This window comes from Aplidium turbinatum, chromosome 16, assembly GCF_918807975.1.
Source record: "Aplidium turbinatum chromosome 16, kaAplTurb1.1, whole genome shotgun sequence".
NCBI classification, from domain to species: Eukaryota; Metazoa; Chordata; class Ascidiacea; order Aplousobranchia; family Polyclinidae; genus Aplidium; species Aplidium turbinatum.
In genome coordinates, this window is record NC_137487.1 from 16,828,632 (window position 1) to 16,844,703 (window position 16,072).

Here is a 16,072-nt window from a genome sequence, read left to right on the forward strand (position 1 = left end):
ACAACGTAAATGTGTAAACTTTTTTCCAGTGGTGGATCCAGAAGGGGGAGATTGGGCGACAAACCCCTAAAACACGAAAAGTAACTTTATTTACAGTGTATTTGCTAGGTTGGATTAATGTAAACTTGTACATCATTGTATTTTGAAATCGCCCCCTTCACCCTTAATGCTACTTGTTGGGTCCGCCCCTTCCTTTTTCTGGAAGTGTTGCGACCGTGCCAATTTTCTTTTAACTTAACACTTATTTCGGTCTCAAGTACAATATAACGTTCGCGTTTTGTCGCTTCTACCCTTTTTTAGACCTTTGCTATATTGAAGCTTATATATATTGCTATATTAGGCCTTCTATATATTGTTTTTGCTGTGATGGTCAGAAATAAAAGCAATTGAACTGTGATAGGCTACGTTTCTTTTTCAGCCTCACGATCACATGAACTTGTTTGGATTTAAAAACAAATTGAAATCAAGGTCAAATACATATTCTTTGTTCAATAGATTAAATATTGAAGATCTTCAAAGTTTGGATAAAAGTATTCGGAAATGTTGGTAGGCTGATCGCTTGCGCCTTATGACAACTTTTACAATCTACAAGATATCTAGAGTGGGTGTTGACAGATGTTCCACAACTCCACAACTCAGCATTGACGTAGATCAGGGGTGTGCAACGTGCGGCCCGCGGGCCAAATGTGGCCCGCAAAGAAAAATTATGTGGCCCGCGAAGATGTGCCAATTTTGAATTGTGTGCGGCCCGCGAAACATGTTTATACGGTAATTTAGTTTAGTCTGGTACGTTTGAACAACTCATTGTGGAGTGGAATATTGTAGATTTCGCACCTTCTGTTAACCATTTTAGAAGTCTCCCACCGGCCACCGCCAATCCATTGTATTTAATTTTCAATTCTGATGTCTCTGGATTTAATTGAACACTGAGAATATGTCCTTATAATGTTTGTAATGTATTGTATTAAGTTTAAAGTTAACCGCTGTTATTGCGTTCATAAACGTAGTTGCACTGATGAGAATTTAATATTCGAAAACGCGTTCTGCAACACTGTTTTTTGCACTCTGTAATGCCAGATGCAGATTTATCTGTAGCTTTCCATCACGCATTGAAGCGGTGATCTGATCATGAAATTTTCTACGGTTCGAGAAAAAGTTTTCTCTGCCTATAAAACGTTGAATGGTAGTTTAATCAATTATTTCTAAAAATGTATGGTCACATAAAAGGCATTATGAACAAAGTACGACTTTGGAAAACTCACATACAGACAGGACATCTTTTCCACTTTCCAACTTTGAGAGACTATGGAATGCATCCGGAGAAGAAAACTAAATTTGAAAAATTGTTGTATGAATTTTTGGCTCGTTTCAAGGACTTCAAATCTCATGAACATTTGTTTGATATATTCTCTTCGCCAATTGACAAAGCACCAGCTGATATTCAACTTGAACTGATTGATCTTCAAGAGAAAAAGGATTTGAAAGCAAAGTATTTAAAAATGAATCTTGGCGATTTTTAGGCTACCGAAAACATTTCAACTAAGATGACTTTCCACATTTCAAAAATCCATGGCTTCAAAAATGGCACTTTTTGGCTCAACGTATTTGTGCGAACATGTTTTTCTAAAACGGGTGTCATGAAATCTCTCTATTGATCGGTTCTGACAGACCAACACTTGAAAAATGGACTTCGAATTGCGATCACTTCCATTAAAGTAAATTTGGAAAAAGCCGTCAGGAAAAGAAGCCAGCTGCAAACTTCTCACTGAGCTCGTTTAAAGACAGTGTGACAATAAATTTGAATAGCAGTTTTCTTCAGAAATTTATGCGTCCTAACTTATTATTTCTGGAAGGAGATAACCCCTAATATAAGAACAACACGAATAACAAGAAAAACTACTCTTTTGTGCCTGCAACTACTAGAAATCATATGTTAAATAAACGTGCGGCCCGCGGTTTCACCCAGTTATTTATATCTGGCCCTCCTGTAACAAAGGTTGCACACCCCTGACGTAGATCATATGAGATGGAATTTGAAAATAGTAAAGAGCAAACAACACTGAAATACTTAGAAAACATACAAGAAAGAAGAAATCAGACGTCCACATACATTTATTATGTCACTGGTTTTCAACCGTTGAAACAATTTATTGTAAAAAGTAGCAACGATAATATGACATTTACAAAACAAATTAGTTTTTAATTCTTGTGACGTCTTTGATTGTTCGTTAAAGCGTCAGACATTGTTTAACTGTCGAAGCTGTTGGTGTTAATGCCGATCTGACGTTGTGTTGTCCTTGTTCATGATTCCGAGTCACATTCTCCATCTTGCACACTTCCTTTGTACACGACAACTGTGGAGCTAGAAATAATACACAGTAAGCAGCCTGACAACTGTGCAAAAGTTATCGCGGTAAAAGTAATCTAAAGTAATGGATTGTGACAATATTTTTATTTTGTCATGTAAAGTCTTTCAAAAGAAAGTTTTGCATTGTTGGAAAAGAGTTTAAGACGTTGTTCTCCACGCTCCAAACAAGAAATAACATGCAGCCTGTTTTATTGTTCAAACGCACCAAAGAGAGAAAGTTGTATGACCCCACGTATCTTTGCGATAAAACTTCGCTGTTTCGATCTTTTGTTGAAAAGGAAATTGTCAGTAAATGTAAATATTTTATGCTTTTTCAATGTGGAAAACAAGAAACGTGGCATCCGCAAAAGTTTTTTACAGTAAAATTAACTTCTGCCGTGACGTTTGATCGACCAAAAAGACTTGATCTCAAACCAATGTTATCGGAAATATCTTTTTCTTTATTATGCGTTTCTAGTTTCGATTCCATGCAGTCATGTTTGCTTTTTTTCAGTAAAATGACTTATAGCCTACTTGTAGTTCCACAGCTCCGCAGCCTGGTAGCACATTATGCAAGGGTTCGAGTATTTATTCAAATTTGTGTCGCAAACTTCATTGAATTCTCTCGAGCAAGCTCCATTCATCTGGATGCAAGAGCACGTTCTCTGTAGAAAGTAACTTAGTTAAAGTAAGCACAATGGCGGATCGAGGGAGAACAATAGACGCGAATCGCCCCTCTCTCCCTATAGGCTACGGTACTTTTATATGTATTTAAGAACCGACTTTGAAGTAATCACTTTTACGTTCAGTCAGGGGCGGGCTCAGTAAGCAGCCTTAGAGGGGGGGAGACCACATTTCAACAAAACACAATGGATAAATGTAAGCCTAGACATTATTGTGTTTTGTTGAAATGTGGTCTCCCCCCTCTAAGGCTGCTTACTGAGCCCGCCCCTGACTGAACGTAAAAGTGATTACTTCAAAGTCGGTTCTTAAATACATATAAAAGTACCGTAGCCTATGAGTATCCACGTTTTTTATCCCAGGTGAACCGGAAACGCAGCTTTTGATTCCATGTCTTACTTATGGCATTCACAATCGGGCTACTCTATTTCGTCAAGCAAGTCCTTAAAATTTTGACAAAATAAATTCTCTCACAAAGTTATATATTTTTACAACTTCTAAGAATCAAGGTTTTTTCTCATTAAACTGTTCTTGAAATGAATAATATGACAGAATAATTGAGTTTATCCAACCATATCAAACCAATCATACTTACATACAGCGTGCCGTCGGAATGATAGATTTGCAGTTCTTCACAATCATCTGCTATTTGGTTGCTGCCTGAGAAAAATCTTCAAGTGATAAATTATTATTTATGATGTTGTGTGTTGTTTTTAGCTTATGATTAGCTTACTGTGATTACCACTATTAAAGTAACTGTCATAAACGAGGTCTCAAGTTTGTAGCCTATGTAGCCTACTTGTGTTAACCAAGTTCGATTCATACTTACATACAACACCCAGAAGAAGAAATCCACAAAAGAAGACAATAGCTTTCATTGTTATCAAATCGTTGGTTTAAACACAAACTGAAATCTACCTGTTGATAAAACATGTGCACAGAGTAATTGGATAAAGTTGATAATTTTTTTAAATTTTGTTTGACTTAACGCTCATGCTTGGTAGTCTGTCAGTCTGCTGATTAGTGTCTTTCCTGGTTGCATCTGCCAGGCCTAGGTTAGATTCCAGGTCTGGTCACATGAAAGGACTTTCAAACTTTATTGACATTTTTTGGTCAATCCGTAAAGATGCCAGGTTTACAAAGTAGCCAAGTTTTGTGGATAATCTGCTGCTGTGGATAATCTACTTATTAGTCTATGAAAAGTAAGGAAGAAAAACATGAGAAAAACCATGTCAGAATATCGAACAAACGTAACTTAACATCGTATTTTGATGCTCAAGCACAAGAGCTGCTGATGTTTAACTGCAATGGTTAAAGCTGGAAGCACAGAAATGCTCAGGCCTTGCAGGCTACAACAGTGAAACTTGTAAAATCAAAGAGTCGGGAGCTACTACCGGCATATAAAAAGTGAAAAAAAGTACTCCAATAAAACCGGTAAGTAAGTTAATCTAACAAGCTACTGTACGGAATAGACTCTTCCAATATTAAAAGCATTTCTTTTTTTATTTAAAGTTTAGTGCGATAAATGCCAACTACAAAAAGTGCTCAATGCCAAGCAAAAATCCAAGCAGAGTAAAATACATCAAATTCAGTTCCTACTTTATAATAACCTCCACAGCCTGTTTCACCCTTTTTGAGGATCATCAGAAGGTCATTATTCAAATAGAATCTTTGATTAGAAAATAAAGGTTATTAGAAAATAGTAACTGAGTTTGATAAAAATGTCTTTGCCCTACTGTAGATTTGCAATTGCTTCTTTGAATAATCAACTTCGACGTTTCTGTCTGGATGCATCGACTATCAAACTCCTTTGACTGCAACGCTTGTAGCTCCAAGCAGTTAGATGCTGCATGTACACGGGTATCTAATGGCGTTGAGCTACTTCTAAATTCGGCACTTCTTCAATCGCTTACGTGTCAACTATACATGCATCACAATGGTAATCCGGACAGCAAATCATCGATTTTTGCACTGATTCAACGTCTGCAGACGTTGAATCATTGTAAAAAGGACTGGTTTGCTGTCTGGGAAAACACGATCAACCGTTTGTATGCAGGCTATTCATAACAAAGTCAAACAATTCTTTTCTTGGTAACATAGCACAAAAATAACTCTAATAACAACTAGCCACTTTCTCTTAAGCTGAAATAAAATATGAATAAAAAGTTATAACATAAAAGTTCTACTTAGAAAATGATTAAAAGCTTTTTTAAACTTGCTTTTAAAACAATAATAATACCTGATAATTCTGTGTAGGCTACATTATATGCGAATTTATAGACTTTTGTAGTTTCAGCCATCTACCTGCTGTATTTACTTGTAAAGTGGTATGGTAGCATCATCTTCTCTTTCAGTGATGCATTTATGATATCATCCGGGCTAACTTAGTAACCCGTATAAAAACAAACCCTATTGAGTCACATTGCATGCATTACGTAATTCCCATTTCCGTTCCGTCGACAATAGATCATCGAGTCGATTGGTTGTACGTCATCAACAAATGTTTCAGTGATTGTTAATTCAAGATAAACTGCATCTATTCTGAGATGACGTGATAAATTTTTTTATACTTATGATAATTGAGGGCTATCTAGAATCCACAAATCTGGGCGGTATAAAAATGAAAAAAAAATAAAGATGAAAAAACATTGAATATTTTCGATATTGGGATTTGTAACGTATTTTTCAATCAACCAGCTTATTCTCGGGCAGTTCGAAACGAGCTTTTTTAATGGAAATACAACAAAACATTAGGCTAGCCTACTCTATGAAAAATGTCTGAAAAAGAAACAACATTATTTACAAGAAAAATAATTTCGAAGCCAAATCAAGACAATGAAATCTTGTGTCGAAAGAAATAACTTTCTTTTACAAGGTTTTGAGTTCTTTTTCAAACAATTTTTCAAAAGCTTAATTTTTCAAAAGCTCAATGATTAGTAAGCCATGTGGATTAATTGTTTTACATTCTATTGTGTAACATCTTGTTTGCTGCCCATTATCAAATCCGTTCAAAGTTTGTCCTAAAATTTTTTGTTTTAAATTCAGTTGTTTTTTAAACTTTTCTGTATTAGTGTGTGTTGTATCAGTATAAATCAATTTAATTAAACCAGCGCAAGAGTTTTTAATGATAAATTACTTAGTTTTTGACATAAAAATCGAACGTTGGCCAGCAATCAAGCCTAGTCAGTTTTTAAGCAGGGCTGCCAGATAAGTTTGGATCAATCGCACATAGCCTAAATCGACAAAAGTGCTTTTTTTTTTTTTCTTGTTTTTATTTGAATGCGAAGTGTTTGATTTTTTTTTAATTGATTTTAAATTTTGTTGCTTTATGTCAGTGGAAAAGTGACAAAAATTGTCATAAATTGTTATTTTGGGCTCAAACTTTGTAATGATACGTCGCCTGGATTTGATTTGTTAAATTTCGTCTGAAGAAAACATTATTGACCTATTGTGTTGTTCGGTTACACTCAAATATTTCTCATTTACTAGTTTCAGGATTGTTCGCTAGTTTCATGCAGCCTAACAGGTCACACTGAGAGTCACTCAGCCATTTCTTTTATGACAGAACAATAGGCCTATACCTTTTTTTAAATTTTGATTATTTTTGTATTGTAATACTGTTACTAAAAATGTTTTTACTCGTATAGTCTTGTACTATTTATTGGCTTGAACTTTTCTCTGTTGCACTGAAGTTTAAACGCCCTTGCTACAAGAGTTTATTGATTTTAAAAGTTTTTCCTATTTTTAATCACGCGGAATAAAGTTTATATTTGAATAAAAAACCACAGGACTTCACTTGAGGATCGCAGCAGCACATGATTTTTTTTCTTTCATTAATATTACTGAACATCAGCCTATCTTGTTTCAACGTAATTTGCCGATGCTTGACATTTGTCACATTAAGAACTGGGAAGCAGCTGACTCGATGACTGATATAGTCTTTCGCTGCTTCCTGTCTGTTGTGGTATTTAGATAGCTATGGTACTATTTTATTCGTATTGTCGCAATTGTCGCAACAGACAAAAGAAAAGGTTTCTCTCTCTTCTCTCTCTCTCTTGTAAGCTTAGTTTAAATGGCAAAATCGTCATTTCCGTAGGGTGGCAATTGACTTGTAGACCGTATGGTCGTTTCGTTGTCTCCCAGTCGGTATGGGAACTTGTGTAACTTTGCATTGTGTACATTAATTGCATATTTCAAACATGTACCTATGTTCCTGTTACTGACAAATAAAACATTGATTGATTGATTGAATTTTTCAAAAGCTTCAAAATCTTAGCTGATGTATTTGTTTGAATAAGCCCAAACTTTCAGTCTTGTCATTCAGTACTTCGAAAAAAGCATGACATCATCTTCACCCCCAACACTAAACTTGAACTGCTGGGAGAACATTGTGAAGTTCTTGTAGTTTTCAACTACGTAGTGTAATTTACAACTAATTAATGTAATGAAAATCCTGCGATTAATTGAAATCTCCTAGAACTATAGGTTTTATCATAATGATCATTATGACGTCACAGAACACTTGCTGTTGGCAAGCAGTAAACTTGAAATATTTATGAAATGAATTTACTTTTTCTTGGAAAATTTTTGTTGGAGTTAAACTATGCAAAGTCTGCAGTGGGTAGTTTAACGAATGAATGGGTGTTTTAGGCATCGGTCAGCCACCTTGACTTTGTTTCGACGGCCACAAAGTATACGATATTTTGCTTATTATTACATGTTTTATTTGACACATTAGCCCAAGTCCAGTTATTTTGTTTATAACATCATCCAAGTGTTGTTGGATCAGTTATATCAACAACTGATACCCGATCTTTCTGAGGGCAGCTCAAGGGAGAGAGGTTTACTCTAATGATGGTGGTGCCATCGGTCTTGATCTTCTTCTTGCTTTTCCTCCTCTTCTTCGTCTTCGCCTTCGTCCCTTTCTGCGCTTTCCACCTCGTCGCTTTCGTCTTCGTCCGCGCCTGGCCTTTCTTCGTCGCTTGCGTCCCTTCTTTGCCTTTCTTCGTCGTCGTCCCCTCCTCTTTCCCTTTCTTCGTCGCCTTCTTTTTGACCCTCCGCGTCTCCTTGGTCCAGCAGAGCAGAGAGGAATAAGGGGCCTGTTTGAGTTCAACCTGAATTGACCGTTTTGACCTTTGGTTTGAAGCAATGCCTTTGCCTTCACCATGCGGTTGAGCATTGTATCAATTCTGCTGTTGCTTCCTCGGCCAAGGGGGTAGTTGGTTGCAAGATACTTGACAATATCCTGTTTCGGAGAACCTTTCTTCTCCTTGAGATTGGTTATTGCTTCTCGGATCATCTTCTGGTACGTTGGCTTCCTCTTCCTGGAGCTCTTGAGCTGCCCACAGCAGCCGGGCTGCGACATTTGTGGCAAGTCTATGTCACTTCCTTCCATTTTATAACATTTTTCACTTTAATAATCTAGTTTTTTTTTTGGGTCACCTTATATGCACGGAAAACGAACGCAGGCGAAACGATAGTTTAATTTTTTTCATTGTTACAAAATTTCCAAATCTCCCAAAACAAAATTTTGTAAGTGAATAAAAAAATAACAGTTAACCTCTCAAGTACATGTAGCTCCACACAGAGTGAAATTTACATGCCTTTTGACTCTTTTTTATTTCTTTAAAAGTATTATTGACTCAAAAAGAATGTCAAAATTTTGTGTTTCAGTTTTTTACAATTGAGAAAATTTTGACAGGTTTTCTTAACATTTTCAAAAAATGATTATTTGTAACTTTATGGAAAACCATGGCTACTCGTAGATACGACCTGATATTTTACATTTTGCAAACTTTTCCATATTTTGCCAATTTTTGGTAACTGTCTGATTGAAAGTTTCTACAAATACTATTTTAACGTGGTTTTTAATGTCTTCCCCAAGTGACTAATTGGGTTTTAATATCACCAGACTTTGAAAAACAAAGACAATTAGATGGAAAAAAGTTCAGACTGTTAGACGCTTGTTATCTGATTAAAACATTTTTTAACTTACTTTTTCTCATTTTTTACTGCTTTCCTAAGACAACAAAAATCTTTCATAACAATGAAATCTGTGAGCCCTAAACTTGGAACAGAGACCTTCCAATCAGCAAATCAAACCTTTTTGCATTGATTCAACGTCTGCAGACGTTGAATCAATGCAAAAAAGGTCTGATTTGCTGATTGGATTTAGGTAATATTTTCACACAAACGTAACCTCCCAAAAAATCGAATCTCTTATTTTTCATAAAAATACAACGAAGGCTGAATACCACAAGTGCACACTTGCGCAGTTAAGGTATTTTTTATTGAATGCCAAGCGAACAACAGACTAAGGCGATTGAAATCAACACAAAACTACTTTGTGCAAATTTTAAAATCAGCAAAAAAAAAACATTTTTGTCCAGAAGATTGCAATATCAAAAGAGCACAGTAGATCCAGTATGCAGCAGTTTCGCCTGCATGCAAATTGTTCAATCCAGCTAGACAGTAAATCAGCCCTTTACACGTCTGTAAAAGTTCAATCAATGAAAAGGCTGCTTCGCTAGCTGGCTAGGAAGTTGAATTACAATTTGACCGATTGCAATGAATAAAACGTCTTTTCATGTGATTACAAAATATCGTTCCATTTCATCAATATAGTATATTCGACGCTGGAAATGGCGTCAGTTCGACACCGCTCATGAGCACATGGTTGCATCTTTGGTAAAACACTTGAACGCATGCCTGAAGGTGGACACGAAGATTGGCTTCCTCGCCCAACCACAAGCCGAAAACCTGGATACAACAGACAAAAATAAAAGAGCCCGATTTATGAATCCCACCCCACAACTTGAGCAATTCAATGATATATCAGGAAAAAATAGCTAGAAAAGTCGCTTTTTTGCATCGTTGAAGGTTGCTGGACATTTAGCAGCTAGTAAGAGCACTGGAGCAATAATTCATCAAAATAACAGAAAAAAAATAAAGACCTTTTGGCAACAGGTTTATTTACTAAGTATGTGTTATTGGTGTTTCAAACTCTAGTTGTGCAATGCATGGTACAAACAGACAAATACACCTCAACGCCACCCACATACCCCTTATTAATCTAGGGCACTAGCTATTGCATGACATTCAACAACGTGGCAGCAAAGCAAAATTAAAATGCAAAAAAATCAATGCCATCAACAGGATTACGACCTTTTCAATTAATATTTGCAAAACAAATATGGTTTTGTAAACCACAAGCCAGATTGTGCCACGAATGTGTTTTGATTTTACATTTGATTGAAAACGTAAACAATGAAAACGACTAAACAAAAAATAAGACTTTTAGAGTTTACTCATTTCTAGCAATATTAAAATTTTTGCTTCCTAGGTAATAACGAAGATATTGGTTGCAATAGCAAACGACAACGTCTTAACGAAACCAAGATTGTTATAAAGCGCGCGCAGTCTACAAGATTTTTGCATAAGCATATACAGTACTTCTCTTTGGTAGCCTAGGCTTATAAATCCAAAAGCGGAGTTCGCAAAGCGGTATTATTTTCCAAACAAAAACATGAAAAAAAAACAATTTACTTGTGTAAACTTTGCCTTAAAATAAACACAACCTATTTGTTTTTCTTTGAGCATTTCGTATTAAAAGAAAATTTTATTCGATCACAGTATTGAAATTTGTATGTGCAGAAAACATGAAGAAGAATGATGCTTCAAGTAAAGAAAACGTTGAAATGATTTGGTGCTTGTTTTGAGACTTTCATGCTGCGTGTCTTTACTATTCCCAAACATTTAAATATGTGTATTTCATGTTTGCAGTATACGGTTAACCTCATAACTAACCCTAACGTTCGGGGAAAGTTAATTAAAACCATTTATTCAACAAGCCAACAAACAGATTTGAATAAGACAGTTTTTAACTTTTTACCAGGTTGCGAAAGAGCGAACGGCTCTATGCCTTTTGAGCGTGAGCCATCATCAAGTGTTAATCCTCACAATCACACAATGATTTAGCTTAAAGATAAAAAAAAAGGTCAGGTAAAAGCCAATAACGGAACCGAAATTTAAAATATTAGAATTTGTCTTTCCGTATATTTGTTCTGTCGCAACCGTATTCGACCACGTGATCTGGTTCTTGCGTTTCATTGGAAGCTCTTCCACCAATCCGAGCCCAAGACATATTTTGGGTCGTGAAATCGACGCCAATGCGCCCAGTAGCGTCCACCACAATTGCGCCACCGCTTCCACGAACACGTGACTTCATGTGACGTAAGGACTTTTCAATGGCCGCTTGAGGTGGCATCCCTAAGAAACAAACACACTTTTATCTACCTGTTTTTTGTCACTAAAGCAAAATCAAAGTAGGCTACTATAGCTACAAAGCGACATATGTACCAGCACGTCAAAGAAGAGGAAAAGGCAGGAAAGCCTTTTAAAGTTGAATAATTGTATGAATAGAATATAGCTGATTGATTGATTATGGGAATCTTCATTATTTCTGGGACTGAGATAGCTTCTTTAAAAGGTTCATCCTAGCAGTTCCAAATACTTGTAGAGGCTTTAAACCACTAACGCAGGCCCGGTCATCGCGATTGACAGAGTAAATTTTTGATTGTTGGTAGAGTGTTGCTGTCTGTGAGTTATTCTGCCCACTAAGTGCCAGTGAATGTGGAACATTCCTCAAATGCGTTGCTCAAGCTTACATCCCGAACGTTGAACCAGCTGCGCTTGATTTAGCGTTTAAGCCTGCTGAAGTCTACTGGTACAGCATGAGCATGCAACTTTGCCTTTCAAGAATTCTTTACGACATTTTGCCTTGAGAAATACTTGTAGATCCCATTCCTCGCTTTTACAAATGACTGTTTTAACGTCTTCGCTTGCACGTGTGGTCAAATGCATGTGTAATGTGGTATGTGTGCCATATGAATGATATCAGTCCTCGCTTGCAAGTGTGGTATGAGTGCATGTGTATTTTATTATTTTTTCTTTTGAGTAGAAACATTTCAGACACAAACAAGTAAAACATATAGGCTTAGATCGTGAGGATTGACAGACCACAAGTAACTCACCGTTCTCTACATTCAAGCTGATCATTCTGGCCAGGTTGACTTTCATGATCGACTCCCCATGACCAGTTGTAGACACAGCAGCTAAAGGAAAAAGTTTTTTTTATCTAAAGTGTCATATATCCTCTTTCGCAGCTACAGTCAAGGTGCTTATCTAACGAATCATCTCAACAGGACATAAGTTTCAGATATTTCATGAAAGTGTGTACGTAAAAGCGCACAGGTTAATGGAAGAAAGTAACCAATCTGTAGACGTTGCAGACTAACTCGCCTGCACGCTAACTCGTCTGCAGACGTTGATTGGTTACTTTCTTCGAGAACGACACTTTCCAGCAATTAAAAAAAAAAACTGAGCTGGCTGGGTAAATGCACCAACTTACCAGATTGGTTGTCTGCAAACCCGCCACTGCCACCTATCGGTGAATCAGATATCCTTCCCGGAAGTTGCGCTGTTATGCCTCCAGTGGACGTCGCACATGCCAAGTTGCCATGGCAATCAAGAGCCACAGCTCCCACAGTGTCATGTCCACTGCAAAAGAACAGCAGCTGTTCAACATCAATGCCAGGGACGTAGCAACAAGGAGCATTGGGGAGGTAATCGCCCCTTTAAATTTAAATTCCCCTCCCCCCCAAAAAAGATTTCAATGCTATTACAATGTTTCAATACCATTGTAACGTACGGTATGGTGAAATCTTTTTATTGGGGGGAGAGCCAAATTTAATTTTAGAATGCGTTTGTCGAATGACGTTTGCCCACTCACCGGTTGCTTTTGCTCTTCTAAAATATTCTTTCCAGCTACGTCAAGTCAATTTATTTTGTTTCAATATAACACCACATAAAAACAAACAAGCAGAGTAAATGAAAAGTAAAAACAGAGCATTGTAAGTTACAGCTGTTGGTTAAATTATGGCACAATCAGGATGAGCAAAATACCACAAGCGGTCATCTAGTCAGCCACCACTCCATAACAATGAACCTAACTATATATTCATACACACAGGTGTGCAAAGGGAGTCACACTACTTCAGTAAATTGATCAATGCTTATACTAATTTATCAACAAAACAGTGCTGAGTGACGCGACATCGTGAGAGACAATAAAAACAGCTTACTCTTCGCTGTCGAATATCTCATGAATACAAGCGGAGTAATTTCCACAGTGCTTGAATTCTTCTTTTCCAAGATCAGTGACAAAATAATCTAAAGGTCTCTCTTCCAGCTTGTGTTCCCTGGCGAGCTTCAGTGATGCTGCCCCATCCAATAAACAATGATGACTCTGCGAGGGAGAATAACAATGTGATATTATGATTATTTAAGCAAATACAACATTGCTGATGTTATAACAGAAAAATTCGCTCATATCAACTTCAGCTATATCGACACTTCCCCTATATCGACACTATTTTTTCATTTCCTTGAGGTGTCGATATAGATAAATTTTACTGTACCTTAGTTTAACTTTCAGTGGTGAACAAGTTCAACACCCACAAAAACAAACCGAAATTGTCATAGCAGTCATCATTTTGCTACAACAGGTAGCCCTAAATCTTTTTAGCGACTTCACTTTTTTATTATCTTAGTTTCTTCGATGCTGTAACGATCACAATTGCTGTCGTTTTTTCTCAATGTTTCAAACAAGAAAGAAAACATTCAGTCCATTGTTAGTGTTTGGTATGCCAAATTTAAAATTAACCCGAAGTGCATTATAATTAACCCTAAGTCCAAATACGCCTCCTTTAGTTCATAACTAACAAGATAAAAGAAAAAATTCAAGATTTGTTAATTTTACTCAAACTGAGTTTTGTAGTTGTTAAAACCTTTGTGGACACTGTAGGCTGCTACAAAATACTTTGTTTACAAACCAATCGACTGTGCAATAATGCGAAAAGCGTTCATGGATGAAAACCTTATTTTATAAAAAAAAATGCGCTTACTTTACCTCGTCCAAAACAAGCTTTGCAGCTTGCACTGGATTTTTGATATGCTTCAGACACAAGACACCTCCGATGTCGCAGGTATCTCCTCTCATTACCATGGCGTTTGTTTCCACCTCTCCCACTTCATTCAATACAGATCCACGGCCTGTCATACAAAATGATATGCAACACAGCAAAGTGTTATAAAAGGCTAGTTGTCGCTGGCGGCAGTTAAGCAGCACCTGCCCGTTACCTAAAAGGATGTCGGTTTGATATCTATCGTCCTGTTTGCCCCGTTAGCTCAGCTGGTTAAACGCCTGACTTTAAAAATGAAGACTCCGTGAGATCAAGCGGCCCTGGTCCGACTCGTGGTGTGCCCTTGAAAATTACATTTTTCTTCATTCAGTGGTCCCTAATGGATGAAATAAGTCACAGACAACACACTTCAGGAGGCAACTTCACTCTGTCAATGTAGGTAGCTGGGCCTGCTTCAGTGGTTCAAAACTTTTATAAGTATGCGATGCTGCCAGGATAAAGCTCTCAGAGAAGTTTTCTCCTCCCGAGGATAAAGATTCAATCAATCTACTGAGTAAGAATTGACTTCCTTACCTTCTCTGGTATAGCCTAAACCAGGATTCTTCGGACAAATACACGATGGAACAACGTTTTTTTAAAGTTTTACTCGGCCCAATGTTGAAGCAACAAAAGAAGACCAATAATTAAAAGTTTGTAAACAACAGTTAAGCCATTTTATTCTTCTCAATTAATTATTCCATTTACCTGCGTCAAAATGAGGATCATCTTCTAAGCTTTCTACAGCCTTAACAACAGCGTCGATGCAGCTTCCACCTTGTTCTAGAATTCTGTAAAGCGTAACACAGTAAGCTGTGCTAAGGTCATGGATGTAAATATAATAGTCGAAGTAACACGTCAAAGTACATTAAAAAACTGAAAAGTAACTAGACATCTTTGCATACATTAACGATTGCAGCAAATAATAATGTTTTGGTATGAGCTATTCATCGATTTCTGCAAGTTTTTTCAAGGATTGTATATTTTTAATTTATATATCATATTTCCAAGCACTAATAAAACCCACTTCGGTTTTTGTTAAAAAAAATGAAAAACTAACTATCGTGAAACACTGTCGCTATTGTAGCGCATTAACAATATGGCAATGAGCTTTCAAGGCAAGGTAGGCAGTCTTTTGCTGACAGCCAAGAAGAACGCTCCATTCTACACACACTAGCCTAGAAAGAGAAAATAGTTTATGCCTTTGCGTTATTATAAGCTATTGTAAAAACATTCTAAAAATCTGATTATCCGTGTTGTACTCGGTTTAAAAGACAATGTAGTTTGCAGCTAAAGCAATAATTTAGTTGCAGAGAAACACACAGTTGAGCAACAACATTTTTCTACAGCTCCTACATCGTGTCATTTTGTGAGGAAACCAAAACAAGCTCTATTTCTTTCAGGACATAGCCTACTTGTAGCCACTTATTGCTGCGGATTTGACACCTTGACCGGATTGCTCTAAAATGTTTTCAGGAATTTTCCATGCGCCTCCGTGGACTAAAATTACTGGATGTATGGTATTGCCATTGTTTACTCCATTGCTGAGACCATTGCTAATTCCATTCATGATAATTATCCTAATTTTATTGAACCTGTTGTTTTCGATTCAAAACGAACACCTGGGTTATGAAACAACACTTTAAACATTTTGACATAGACATTACCGTATCTTTGTATAAAAATTTGTAAGGAAAATGTTTAAATATTATTTAATGTAAATTATGAAATCACAATTCTTGATTTGAAGCATCACACATTGTGAAGATAAAAAAAATACATTTCGTCAATTTACAAAATTTGAAATAAATAAACAAATTCCGAAAGGTTATCACAGCCTGTTCTGCAGAGATACAAGTTCTTAGAGTAAGTTGCGACATTTTAGTGTACAAGAGTTCTTCGTTGAAGCATCGCTGCGGCTTCTAATCCCCGCATCCTGATCCTAATAACACACTTCTCTACAGACGCATGCATAAGATACGACACGTGCAGTCTTCAGTAGCCTACTGAGCAAACGTTTTGGCTG

The 16,072-nt window shown here is 36.7% G+C and overlaps 3 protein-coding genes across 3 annotated transcripts; all 3 read right to left on the reverse strand.

Moving 5' to 3' along the window:
- Window positions 1-2,168: 2,168 nt before the first annotated feature.
- Window positions 2,169-5,146, reverse strand: LOC145785092 (uncharacterized). Its single transcript, XM_082596790.1, has 5 exons — window positions 4,765-5,146; window positions 3,858-3,946; window positions 3,624-3,688; window positions 2,882-3,012; window positions 2,169-2,362 (listed from the first exon to the last, which is right to left on the reverse strand). Exons 2-5 carry the CDS (start codon window positions 3,904-3,906, stop codon window positions 2,302-2,304), a joined length of 306 nt encoding a protein of 101 aa, XP_082452916.1. The 5' UTR covers window positions 3,907-3,946; window positions 4,765-5,146; the 3' UTR covers window positions 2,169-2,301.
- Window positions 5,147-7,729: 2,583 nt separating this feature from the next.
- Window positions 7,730-8,438, reverse strand: LOC145785486 (uncharacterized). The gene has a single exon (XM_082597135.1). It carries the CDS (start codon window positions 8,421-8,423, stop codon window positions 7,872-7,874), a length of 552 nt encoding a protein of 183 aa, XP_082453261.1. The 5' UTR covers window positions 8,424-8,438; the 3' UTR covers window positions 7,730-7,871.
- An 861-nt stretch (window positions 8,439-9,299) lies between these two features.
- Window positions 9,300-15,707, reverse strand: LOC145785605 (isoaspartyl peptidase/L-asparaginase-like). Its single transcript, XM_082597277.1, has 7 exons — window positions 15,462-15,707; window positions 14,755-14,837; window positions 13,998-14,140; window positions 13,171-13,334; window positions 12,438-12,586; window positions 12,061-12,141; window positions 9,300-11,296 (listed from the first exon to the last, which is right to left on the reverse strand). Exons 1-7 carry the CDS (start codon window positions 15,614-15,616, stop codon window positions 11,064-11,066), a joined length of 1,008 nt encoding a protein of 335 aa, XP_082453403.1. The 5' UTR covers window positions 15,617-15,707; the 3' UTR covers window positions 9,300-11,063.
- Between the last annotated feature and the right edge of the window lie 365 nt (window positions 15,708-16,072).